The sequence below is a fragment of the Nanorana parkeri genome, unplaced genomic scaffold (genome assembly GCF_000935625.1).
Source record: "Nanorana parkeri isolate BGI_ZX_2015 unplaced genomic scaffold, ASM93562v1 scaffold242, whole genome shotgun sequence".
Classification (NCBI taxonomy): domain Eukaryota; kingdom Metazoa; phylum Chordata; class Amphibia; order Anura; family Dicroglossidae; genus Nanorana; species Nanorana parkeri.
Window position 1 is genome coordinate 487,881 of NW_017306510.1, and position 13,209 is coordinate 501,089.

General features: G+C 40.0%; 1 protein-coding gene across 4 annotated transcripts; it reads left to right on the top strand.

Moving 5' to 3' along the window:
• Positions 1–6,358: 6,358 nt before the first annotated feature.
• Positions 6,359–12,953, top strand: LOC108787109 (keratin, type I cytoskeletal 17-like). 4 transcript variants are annotated; one of them, XM_018556570.1, is made up of 10 exons: positions 6,359–6,536; positions 6,606–6,736; positions 6,773–6,981; positions 8,310–8,392; positions 8,508–8,664; positions 9,389–9,550; positions 10,464–10,589; positions 10,710–10,930; positions 11,209–11,225; positions 12,564–12,953. In XM_018556570.1, exons 1-10 carry the CDS (start codon positions 6,439–6,441, stop codon positions 12,659–12,661), a joined length of 1,302 nt encoding a protein of 433 aa, XP_018412072.1. In that variant the 5' UTR covers positions 6,359–6,438; the 3' UTR covers positions 12,662–12,953. The 4 variants fall into 4 exon arrangements, with proteins under 4 accessions (XP_018412072.1, XP_018412069.1, XP_018412071.1 ...); XM_018556567.1 differs by having other exon boundaries at positions 6,362–6,981; XM_018556569.1 differs by lacking the exon at positions 11,209–11,225 and adding an exon at positions 12,016–12,050 and having other exon boundaries at positions 6,362–6,981; positions 10,710–10,925; positions 12,571–12,713.
• Positions 12,954–13,209: the final 256 nt, after the last annotated feature.

A 13,209-nucleotide genomic window follows, 5' to 3' on the forward strand; every position in this document is an offset into this window, starting at 1 on the left:
CCAAGTATCTGCACTGGCACTCGAAAAGTATCTGCACATCCCTACTCTAAAACTATGACGAGGACCTGTCCAGACAATAAATTCAGGTTATACACGCTTGAATATAACAACTACACTGCTGGTGAATTCAGGTGACATAAAATCACAAATCAGATTGTGTGGCTATCTTGAAACGAACCTCTACCCTCAAAAATCAAATTCTACTGATGCATCCCTCTATGTATGATGATTAATAATAACATAGACATGCCAGGTGTAAAATGCTGTGATTTTGAAATACTTACACATGCAGAGCATTCAATATCTGCTTTGAAAGTGCAAAATGACTTCAGTTTGCTAAAGCAATGCACAATGGGATTGCCTTGTCATCAGCAGAACTTTGCTGGGAAATCTCATCTCAGTGAAAGGCATTTTCCTCCCCTGAGATGATGTGCATGGTCATATGTCTAGTCACATGTGCCAGAGTTCCAGGAAGTAAAGGGAGATGTATTAATCTGCCCTTAGTAAACATGACCACTGTCAGAAGACTGGGGAAGAAAATAAATAAGTTATGCAAAGAATACAAAGCCGGCAATTATCTAGAAGTATGTGCTTGTAGATTGTCATTACTAAACATTTCTAAAGGTGTGTTTGTTGTTATTTAAAGATATGGGTAAAGGTCTTTAAGTGATAATACATATAGGCCAGCCTGTCCCCATAATCATTGCAGAAGTCGCAGTAGCTGGACATGCTAAGGCCTGTAATGTCCTATCAGATTACATAAACCTATAGTTGCCAAGACTGTAAGCATGCAGCAGAGCCCTTCACTCTAATGTCACCTGCACAGGTCATTCAGGATCCCTCAAGAACCTCCACACACTTGATCTCTATGTTACACCCATAAATATCCTGGAGACCCATAAGATGGAGAGCCATGAAAACTGAAAGGAGGAACGGTCAGAAGGGGAAGTGAACCAACAACAAGTCTCCTTCAACATCCTCCCTACAACACCACCGCATCTCCCTGCAACACCACTCCACAGGATGTAGACCCCTGGTGCCCAACATGCATCCCAGGGACCACATGTGGCCCTTTGGTACTTGCTGTGTGGCCCTTTTCAATATAGTGAGAATGTGATCACTGTGATCTTCATCCAAAAATGCCTTTATAGATGTTTCATCAATATGTCAAACATAGCACAACGTTTCTGAACTGCTCAAGGTCCCTTCATCAGGCAGTGTGTGTCACTCTATTTCTATACTTCTTGCATATATGCAATGCAAATCAGTTCAACACCGATCCAAATAGGGGAACACCCAGTCAAGAGTGTGCTTGGATATATATTCTGTCTCATATCCCCAATCTTTGTCTCTGGCAGTAGTTTTCCAGTCACCAGCAACACATGTGGTGTGTTTGCAGTCTCTATCTCTTCTAGTATGTCTTCAGTCTATGACAGTCTTCTATAGCACCTCATATGCTAAATATTATATGTACCCCTTTGGTACTCTCAAGGGTCACAGCTGAGGCCTCTTTTTCTTACTCTACTAATCAGCTAAGCCCAATGACAAGTGGGGAATTCTGTGAGCAATCCTAACACAGGAAATCCCATGGCTGCTCTTGCCAACAAGCAAGAAGAGTGTAGAGAGGAAGCATGTCGGTCAGGGAGCTGGAGATCTGCCGGTCTGAGGTCTGAAGCACAGTGGGCCACATGCTGATCACTGGGGGACCACTTGTTGGGCACCAAGACTGAAGGCCTTCCATACAGTCTAAAAAATGTTAGTCAAGTCACTACACATGACCTCACAAATGAACATTTGGCTAAATATAAAAGAGATAGTGAGGGCCCCACTCATAATGGCCACAGCAGATCCAGGAACTCAAACGCTGAGATTGCAACCAATAGAGACTTTGAGAGACATGGGAAAGTCTCAAGTTGTTTAACCCTCCAGCATATACCAAAACTGAACCATCAGTGTTCAGTGGACTGACCCTTCGGGCCTGTTCACATGATTTTCAGGTCCTGATCAGGTCTGGATCAGGTGAGGATCTGCAGACGCGGTGCTATGTGTTTTGCCGCATTTTTGATGCGTTCCAGTTAAAAAAAAAAAAAATATTTTTTTTTGCTGGAGTGGGGGCTGTGAATATGTTAGCTGCAGTACAGTGCGTTTGTGACACGTTTCTGACGTGTTTTGCGTTTCCGGACTGTTTCCTGACCGTACAAAATGTGACATGCAGTATTTTTCTGTCGTAACCTGAACGGACTGCGCATAGGGATACATTGGGATGCATTTTTTGTGTAGGAGCGTACGGATCAGGTCAGCACAGAAAACAGACATCGTGTGAATGGGCCCTTCAAGTAATAATTGCTTTAGAGCTTTACAGAAAGAAATATAAAAATACTATTTCTGAACAGCTCAACATTCTATTAAATTACAATTAAATTTTGATCATAATTGCACCAAACAATTATAATTGAAATAATTGCATCTTTATTATGTATAGAGTAATAACTATATAAACATGCAATAAACTGAGCTCTGATTAAAATAGATAATGTATATAGTAATAAAAGTTCACACATCCACACAAATAAAAAGCTTGAGTCACATTGTTTTCATTATAGAACACAAAATGGCCATCTCAGCAAAAGAGTCTCTCCAAAAGTTATCCACATAGTATTCCTGATTATTGATCCAGTTAAAATAATTCATACCAAGGAACAAAAATTCAGATCACATGAAGTCAGAATGGATCAAGAATACTCACTTGTCCTTTATCCAAGTTTTTAGTTCTCACTGAACTCCAGGCAGAAATAAAAGACACAAATAAATGCAGCTCTATTCTATTCATTAATACGTCACTCATATTTCATTCATATTCATATTTATCTTGTTGTGTTTAGCTGGTGTACTGTTTTAAAGCTGAATTCTGGGGGGAAAAAATCCTCCCATGCAGCAGTTGGTGGGGTGGGGGAGGGGTGGGGGACGACGACGATGTCCTATACTCCTTGACGAACAGCATTCACCCAACTATACGCTAGGCAGGAGCCTAGCGTATAGTTGGGTCAAAAAGTATACATAAAGCCTCCAATATTTGTGATAGAGTGTGGAAGGATTAGAAGACCCCTATTGCTGTCTGTCTCCTTTGGTAAGAGTCACCCTATTTGTCTGTCCAAATGATCAATAGTGTCAAGTCTAAAAGTAAGGATAAATTTAAAATTTAGCTGTCACAAAGACCGTAATAGAAGTCTTCCACTGGGGACTCTTGTCTAAAAGGTCTTATCCCTCCCTTTGAGGAGATTTCTTCCATTTCCTGATGTGTCTAGAGGGCAGGTATAAAGGGAAGCCCCTCTATAGGACACAAAAAGTACAGCTGGCATTTTAAACCTTACCTCTTATATCCAAAATTGGAAAAAACATGTTTTTGTTTAGATATACTTTAATAAAAAGTATCTGTCCACTCACAATATAATATGGAACTTGATGGGTAGGAAATTTGGAAGTTGCAATTGTTGATTAGAATGTGAAGGTGTATGCTAGGGCTGTTTGCCATAGACTGCCATAGACTGTGATTCTATCCTCTGACCCTTACATCATTGCCTTAGTCCTGTAGCGATGTAGAGGTCCTAGGATGGAACCACATTGCGCTGAAGAGGACACAGGCATCCGACCTCCCGGAAGAGTTAAATACCTAACCGACTGACTGAGGCTTCAGCCCTGGAATGTAGGGAAGACAGAAGACACAAGCCTCTGGAGAGGTACATAGTAATAAAAGTTAAGAGCTCTAACTTTGCACGGCACCTTTGTTTGTTGATAAACCTTGTCAGGGTTGCTTCAATTAAAATCCAGCATGGTAGGAGCCCCTTTTATTAGATATATGGTCAGAAATATACTAATATAAAGATATAAAGATCTATTTTACTGTTGTTTCAGATTCTTGTCATACACTTTTTTTGCAGAGTTGACAGTAATTATAAGTAATAAAGTGTCCCATTAATAATGGGTCTTAGCACAACCACTTTTTATACTCCAGGTAGTGCTGTCCAATGCTTTGGCTCTCTCTTCCACACGCCATAAAACAAAAGCATTAAGACACTTAGCCATCTTTTTGGAATGGCATATACATACCTTCTAACTTTCTGAGATGAGAAAGAGGGACGCCTTCCCGCACAATGTATTTAGGCAATGAACCCCCCCCCCCATAGTTTTTTCACCATTACTTTTCCTTTTTGCTTTCAAAATGACAAACAAGATAATTAAGAGATACGGTAAAGATTTTAGTGCAGAAAAACACTTTTGGTACTTAAATATTTTCATAGATGTCCGCACATAAGACCAAAAAGAGGTAACAGCTGAGGAGGAAAGAGGCACAGAGGGATTTGATTACAAAAGAGGGACAATCCCTCCAAATAAGGGGCAGTTGGAAGGTATGCATATACACCGACTGTCCAAAAAAAGTCACACACTCTAATATTTTGTTGGACCGCCTTTAGCTTCTATTATGGCACGCATTTGCCATGGCATCTTTTCCATAAGCTTATGCAATGTCTCAACATTTATTGCCATCCAGAGTTGCATTATTTTTTCACCAAGATCTTGTAGTGATGATGGGAGAGTCGGACCACAGCGTGAAGCTTTCTCCAGCACATCCCAAAGATTCTCAATGGAGTTAGGGTGGTCAATCGATGTGTGAAAAGGATGTCTTATGCTCCCTGAGCCACTCTTTCACAATCTGAGTCCGATGAATCCTGGTTTTGTCATCTTGGAATATGCCCAATGTGCCATCAGGGAAGAAAAAATCTATTGATGGAAAAACCTGATCATTCAATATATTCATGTAGACAGCTGACCTACTTTTGTGGGCACATATGCTTGCTGAAGCTAAACCTATTATCCAATGGAAGGCTCTGACTTATTTGCTTAGCTAAATCCAGGTGGTCTCTTTATTTTGGACAGATTGTGTATCCCCCTCACTCCTGCCACATAATTCACTCAACATCTTCTACTGATAGCACTTGGATTACCCATGTAATCAATCAAGTAGCCTGTGCTGTCATCTCTCCCATGGCTGTTGTATCTAGTATTTTTCTCTTTAGATGGTTAGCTCTTTTGGGAAAAATGATTCCTCTTGTTTCACATGTTTGTGCATCTCACAAATGCCATTGATCTAGTCCTTCTATGTGTTTGCTCTCTGCTGAGATGTTATCTTAAATTGCAATATTATATTTATTTTTTTAGTAGCATTATTCACATTATTATCAGCATTGCTATTAAATACTGTATAGTGAGCTGAAGATCACAATAATAAAAGTACAATATTAATGGGAAAATAAATGCAACACTAGCATACAAGTCATTTACATTTGCCTCCATGCATATGTAAACCATTTGCTACTTCTTTTTTTTTAAGTGAATCAATAAAGTAGCTGTAAACCCAATTACAATTAAATATTGTTATAAATATGCAGCTTTCAGTAAAATAATACCTGAGGGCCCTGCCATGAAGGTTCTTTTGAGCAACTTCCTGTTATAGGGTAATAACTTTCTCTCATTTGTGCTCCTGCCCTGTCACATGCAGCCCCGGTGGAAGCTGTAAGGGGCAGTACCAACACACATTGCTCATGCACAGTCCAAGGTGGTCACTATTAGTAAACCATTCTAGAGCAATGACGTGTAGCTAATGCTGGAGTGAGTGCATGTAGAAAGGTGGCTGAAAATGTTTGTAGAAGACCAGCAGCATTGAGATGCAAAAAAAGATGAAAACACTATTTAATGGAAAAGCATAGCAGTTGTTTGTGATACAAAATGCTTAAAAAAACTAAATATCATCCAGCTAGGGTTTAGATCTACTTTAATGATTGATATTAGATACTCTGCTTGTCATAAGTGAGATACTCCTTGTCATATTCGATACTATCTTTGTCATACTGGCCTTCAGGGTTAACAGACTCAAAGATGGAGGATTGAATTGTCTCAAACAACACAATCTCTCATTTCAAGAGCCTAACTTTCCTGAATAGGGAGGGGTGACAATACTATTTTACCTGGTTAAGTGTACAGGAATGTCAAATGCATAGCCTGAAGCCAGGAGCCTCCCTGACTCAAAGTGAATCAGACCTTTTGTTTTAGAAGCAAGCAGAGCACACACAGACAATGCCTCCTCCCGTGTATGTGAAAGAGATGTGTATATGAAAGATTTAAAGTAAGAAGAGATAGGGGAGGGGGTATGAGACACTTCTGGGTTATTCTGTCAGACCAGTGAGGTAATCATGAATCCCGCTTCTCTCACGAATGTTGGCACGCAAATCAAAGCTGATGACTCTTACAAGGAACCAATCCTTAATAGGAAATCACGCCCACGTCTCTTGGTATAAAGTCAGGGATGGAAAGTCTGGGCTTCTATCTCTCAACCATAACATCAAGTAGCACATAGGAAAAGACAGGCATTAGAGTTTCATTATGGCCTCATATAGCATTAGCCAATCCTCTACATCAGGATCCTCAAGAGGCTTGGGTTCAGGTGGGTTAGGTGGTGGTTCAAGCAGAGTGTCCATGAGTGGCTACAGGACACCTAGCATCCATGGAGGTAGCGGTGGCAAAAACATCTCCATCTCAACCTCAAGGATGTCATCTGGGGGTAGTGGTCTTGGTTGCAGCTTAGGTGGTGGACTAGGTGGAGCAGGTGGTGGTTATGGTGGCAGCTACTCATCTAACTTTGGTTATGGCTCTGGAAGTGGATTTGGAGGTGGATATGGAGGTGGATTTGGAGGTGGATTTGGTGGTGGATTGGGAGGTGGAGATGGTCTCCTGGGTGGGGGGGAGAAGGAAACCATGCAGAACCTGAATGACCGCCTGGCCTCTTACCTGGACAAAGTGCGCTCTCTGGAGCAGGCCAACTCTGAGCTGGAGATCAAAATTAGGGAGTGGTATGAGAAGCAAGCCCCCAGCCCTTCTCGTGACTACAGCCAATACTACTCAATTATTGAGGATCTTCGTAACAAGGTAAGAGGAGGTCCAATACATTATCATTTACACCCACTGTGCAGCTATGAACCGTTATGTGCATTCTTGTAAAATACCCATATGAATGTATGATGTGAAGAGACCAACCCATAGCAACCAATCCATTTTCTGTTAAATGTAGCAACATCTGTCAAGAGATTTCTTCTCATTGGCTGCCAATGGGTTTTCCCCATGAGCAATTTCCTATGTTTCATATCCGGGTGTAATTTTGGCTAGTATTGCTAATAGTCTTAATAATGCCATTTAAGTATTTTATTATTTTACATTGAATGATTATTGACTGTGTTTCCCTTGTCTTATTTAGACTAAAATGCAAATGATCATTACAATTACACAAAACACAGAGCATTTAAAGTAAGAGCAGAGTTATGCAAACATAGTAACACAATACATAACCTTAATCTAGCACAATATAATCATTTATCATTAAGAAAAGTGGAACCTTTATGATTGGATGGCTTTTCACCTTGTATATGCTCATAACGATGACATCATTGCAGTACTGACTCACACAGATGATGCAATCAGACATGCAAGCTTCCTTCTACCAGTTTTGCACAGTGTCTCTAATAAATTAGAATCACATTTAAAAGTACTGACACACTATACATTTTAGCAATATAATATACAAATGCTCAAATATTCACGGCTTGGACATTTTTTAAAACGAAACAAAATACGAAAACCTTTAAATTCGGTTTTGGCAACCAGTCAGATTCTGACATTTATAACTCTAGTGACTATAAAATGAAAGGAACAAGCTGACTGGTTTGCACTGGGAAGCAAAGAGGGACTTATGACTGAACTGTCTTAAGGAAAACATTTTTTGTTTCCTATATTGGCTGATCTGTTTCCTCTTTTCATTCTTCCATACTGAGCTGGAAAAATCATGGAAAAATCTGCGACTGGCTGCTGAGGGCCACACAGTTATTCTCTTACTTTGTATAATGAGGCCCAAACAATTACCCCCCAATTTATAGGCAATTGGACTAAAGGACTAAATTCTGATAAATGGTGTGGTATGATTACAATTGCAAATGTTTTCCACCATTACAGATACATGAAGAGTTTTTTTTAATAAAACAAAGAGCAGTGTTGTACAACAGTCAACCAATTAGACATCAGCTTTCACTATTCTGAATATCTTAAATTCCACAATTCGGAAACCCGATTGGATGCTATGGCCTAATGCATAACACTCTTTGTTTCTACCATGTTATTAATAAAAGCAAGTTATACAAATCAGATTGTATTCATAAGAAATAGGAATAACCCAATGTTATTGTATTTTTTTTTACAATTTCTAGATCCTTAATGCCTCTGTGAACAATGCCAGCGTGGTCCTGCAGATTGACAATGCCAAACTTGCTGCTGATGACTTCAGAACCAAGTAAGACCGAGTTTTGGTGCACAAAAGACACTAACAACACATACAGTCCTTACAAGACACACCATAGAAGAATACACACCAGTATCACACATTTTAATTGTCTTATTTAATTTAGGTATGAAACTGAACATGCCCTTAGATTGAATGTTGAGGCTGACATCAACGGCCTCCGCAAAGTTCTGGATGAACTGACTCTAACCAGGTCTGACTTGGAGCTCCAGATTGAGAGCTTAAAGGAAGAGTTGGCCTACCTGAAGAAGAACCACGAAGAGGTATGTTTGATCAAAGCTTTTTTTTATCAGGTATTTTTTAGAGGGATGAAATTGTGTACAATGGCTGTCTCACTTGCTATTTGCCTGGTGGAATAAGGCTGGTTTTGGGGGAAATGATCCTTTAATATACTTTGGTCTGTCCCCATGGCCTCCCCAATAACAACTTTTGTGGGGCTGCCTAGTCGTTTTTAATTAAACTATGTTTTGAGTTATTATGGACGTTTAGTTATAATTGTCCACCTTAGTTGACTTTTACATCTGACATGCTTGTTATTTCATATTGTATTAAACATGCAGATTTGTAGATCAACTGCTAGTGAATGCAAATGCTTAACTTGCAATCACACCACCTCCCTTGTTAACAACTGCTGAGATAATAGACTTTCATTGAGAAATAGAGCAGTAAAGCACAACCATTGTGTAGCACTTCAAAGCAGTAAGCCAAGCCTGCATATGTAATGAGCATATATGGCTGCCCCCATGTTCATAGTTCATTATGAATTATACATTGACAAGTGTTTTAAAAAGTGGAAATATTCTTTACATCAAGATCCTTATCTCAAATATGGCAGCAATGAAATACATGATATCTGCATTATAGTTACACTAGTCATCCCTTTTGTAAGGAAAACAACACATGATGTGTAAAATTAAGTCAAATTACAGAACATCACATTATCATGTTCTAATAGTCACTTTCTAAAATAAAAATGCTTGTGTGCAGGAAATGATTGCCCTCCGTGGCCAAGTCCGTGGCACCGTCAGTGTGGAAATGGATGCTGCTCCAGCTGTTGACCTGTCCAGGATCTTAAGTGAAATGAGAGATCAATATGAAGTTATGGCTGACAAGAACCGCAAGGATGTTGAAGGCTGGTACATCAAGAAGGTAGGATAGGGTAACAGTGCATCGGTCAGTGGAGAAGTGCCTTCTTACATTAGTGGTCAGTAGAGAAATGCCCTCTTACATTAGTGGTCAGTAGAGAAGTGCCCTCTTACATTAGTGGTCAATGGAGAAATGCCCTCTTACATTAGTGGTCAATGGAGAAATGCCCTCTTACATTAGTGGTCAGTAGAAGAGTGCCCTCTTACATTAGTGGTCAGTAGAGAAATGCCCTCTTACATCAGTGGTCAATGGAGAAATGCCCTCTTACATTAGTGGTCAGTAGAAGCGTGCCCTCTTACATTAGTGGTCAATGGAGAAATGAAATCTTACATTAGTGGTCAGTAGAGAAATGCCCTCTTACATTAGTGGTCAGTAGAGACGTGCCCTCTTACATTAGTGGTCAATGGAGAAGTGCCCTCTTACATTAGTGGTCAGTAGAAGAGTGCCCTCTTACATTAGTGGTCATCTGAGCCGACCTGTGACAATGAAACGGTCAATGGAGAAGTGACCTCTTACATTAGTGGTCAGTAAAGAAGTGCCCTCTTACATTAGTGGTCATTGAGGGAAGGGCCCCTTCACATTTGGGGTCACTGGGAAGAATAATAACCTGTTACATTGATGGTCTGTGAGAAGAATATTCCTCTTAGAGACAGCCGAAAAAAGATTGTTGACTTCAGTGGTTACTTAGGGAAGGATGAGAGGCAAAGCTCTACTGGTCCCCTGCCGACGGCTCTGCCAAGTGACATCAGCACTAGAACTATGAAGGCAGTGTCGAGCAGGAGGTCAGTCCACCACTGCTCAAGGAACCCTTAATGACCTTAAGTGGAAAACCTAGGTTTAAATAGATCCCTGGATGAGAAAGGCTGGTTCAGACTGAGGACAAACAGAGTAACATATTCATTATCTACTTTAACAGACAGAAGAATTGAACAGAGAAGTTGCAAGCCACAGCGAACAGATCCATTCCAGCAAAACAGAAATCACCGACCTCAGACGTTCCCTTCAAGGCTTAGAAATCGAACTGCAGACCCAGTTAAGCATGGTAAGGCCTTCATTTAAATGTTTCTCATACCTATTAACTAAAAACCTCCACCATCGTCATTGCTTCAGACACCAAATGAAAATGGTATATGGCTGAAATATATCTGTTTCCTTATTATAGAAATCAGCATTGGAAGGTACCTTGGCAGACACAGAAGGCCGATATTGTGTACAGCTCTCTCAGATACAAGACCTTATCGGCAGTGTAGAAGCTCAGCTCGCCGAATTGCGGTCAGATATGGAACGACAAAGCTACGAATACAAAATCCTCATGGACGTCAAGACCCGTCTTGAACAAGAAATCGCCACTTACAGACGCCTCCTTGATGGAGAAGATGTCAAGTAAGTAGAAATAGTAAGTAGAAATATAAAGAAAACAGGGAGTCACATTTTTTCAGTATAGCGGTGACTGTTAAAAAGTCAATCCTCATCATTGCCATCCCAAATATTACTTCTTCTTAGAGGAAAGAACCTGGCTTCATTATTTCCCTCATCAATTTGTCATTATATAATTTCCTTGTTCTCAAACCTGTCCTGGCATGTCAAAGTAGTCTGTAATGATGCCAAATGAGTATTTTTTTATAGTTGGATTCTAATTTTTCTTTCTTTTCTCCCAACAGAATTTCCTACAAAGAAAGTAAGTAGAATTCCCACTAACTTCTAATTAATGTATTCCCTTGTGACTGGAAGAAAGGACAAAATCTGATATATAGTATAATATTACAGTTAAGTAATGCTACCCTCTAGGTCATTTTCAAAAAAAGGGTCCAACGAGCACAGTACTTAGCTCAGTGTCCAGAGCAAACAAGCAACTTCCAGGTTTTACTGGTAGGGCTTCTAATTGGTTGTCTTCTACCATTTACACTAAGCCTTTTAGTATACTGTAGAGATATCTATGTGTCTGTTATTCCTTTTTCATTAGGAGAACAACTATGGTGTGGCTAACCTAAATTAACATATGTATATATTAAAGACTGATCAATAAAAGACACAAAGATATTCATAAAGGTTTTTGAAAATCATAGCTAAAACAATAGTCCAACTGATGTGATCAGTAACACTATTTTTCCACCCTCAGCCAACTTCCTGTTAATAAAACCACCAGATTCTGCATTCAGTTTCTTATAGGCCTATTACTGCCTCAAATAACTTAAAGGAGAATTATGCGGCGAGTGATTTTCACTCAGCCTCATAATCTGAGCCGACCTGTGACAATGAAACGGTCACAGGTCAGCTCAGTAGATTGGGAAGTGAGCGAACACATACCGGCGCTCGCTTACTTCTCGATCTATCCATGCAGAGAGCCGTGACTGTCACTCACGGCTCCCTGCAGGCATTCCCCTCCCCCTCCGATCTTCCAGCGCTGACTGGCGGAAAATGGACTGGGGAGGGGGCGGGTACAGCTGGCTCTGCCTCTAGATAGGCAGAGCCAGCTGTCACCCACGCAGCTGGGTGGATCCAGACAGAATTGACGGGATCCGTTCCGGCTGCAGTGTCTCAGTATACCGCGAGCTGTAGCTCGTGGTATACTGAGCTCTGGGTGACGGGAGGACGTTAGTTTGTGTCTTCCCGTTACACTTAGGAGAACTATGGGGAAAAGCCCTAACCCCATAGTTCTCCTTTAAATGGTTGTACCTTCATGGACAAAGCACTCAAGAACGGCCTAGTTTACCATGGACATTTTTGGACAGTATTAACCAGGTGTGAACCTACCATTTGTGCAGACAGTAAAGCTGCACTAGGGCAATCTGGGGCTTAGGGGTCCATTTGTACTAAATTATGTCAGATAGGTACTGGGATCCCCAGTACTTTTTACCCTTGGTTACTCTATCCACCATTGTTATTAACAGACCTTTAACATAAGACAGCTTATATTGTGGTTTACTGAATCATTCTAATAAAGTATAATGACTACAGTATATTTACTTTTCCCATCCAAGCTAGACAATGCTTGACTGTATTTTTTTGATTTCAGGCCCTCAAACCTCACGCCAAGTCCGCACCATCATTGAGGAAACCGTAGATGGAAAAGTTATTTCTTCAAGTGAAAGAGTCCAGAAAGCAAAGTATTAATAGAATAGGGGAATTCTAAATCTGGCACAGATGTCCGATTGAAAGAAACATATTAGGTGTAATATAACATGTTCTGCAGTTGTTGACCCACCTATAACACTGCAGAAGCACTGGACTACCATAACTAGACTATATGTCTGATCTACAAGACATCGATAATTGGATCATTAAAAACCATCAATCACTGATATATTGTGCTGGATCATTCTTGTAATGTCTGCAATGTCATTCTCATGCTACTTCTTGAGGCCTCTTTTATATCTCTTTTATCTAATAAAGTTATCAGCTTTTTCATGCAATTGTATTTTGTCTGTATGATTTATTTGTTAATAGTAAAGGAGAATTATTGGGTGCTATTAAGCAGTTATTGATAAAAAAATTTTTAATAATTTATTATTTTATTTTGTAATTTGTTTTTCTTGGGCCATGCAGAATTGTTGCACCCTAAAGATTGAGAAACCTTTTTCTATGTATCTAATTATTTTTTAGAATGTAAACCTTGCTATAACTTTCATTCATGTGAACCACCTACACATGACTTTCATACA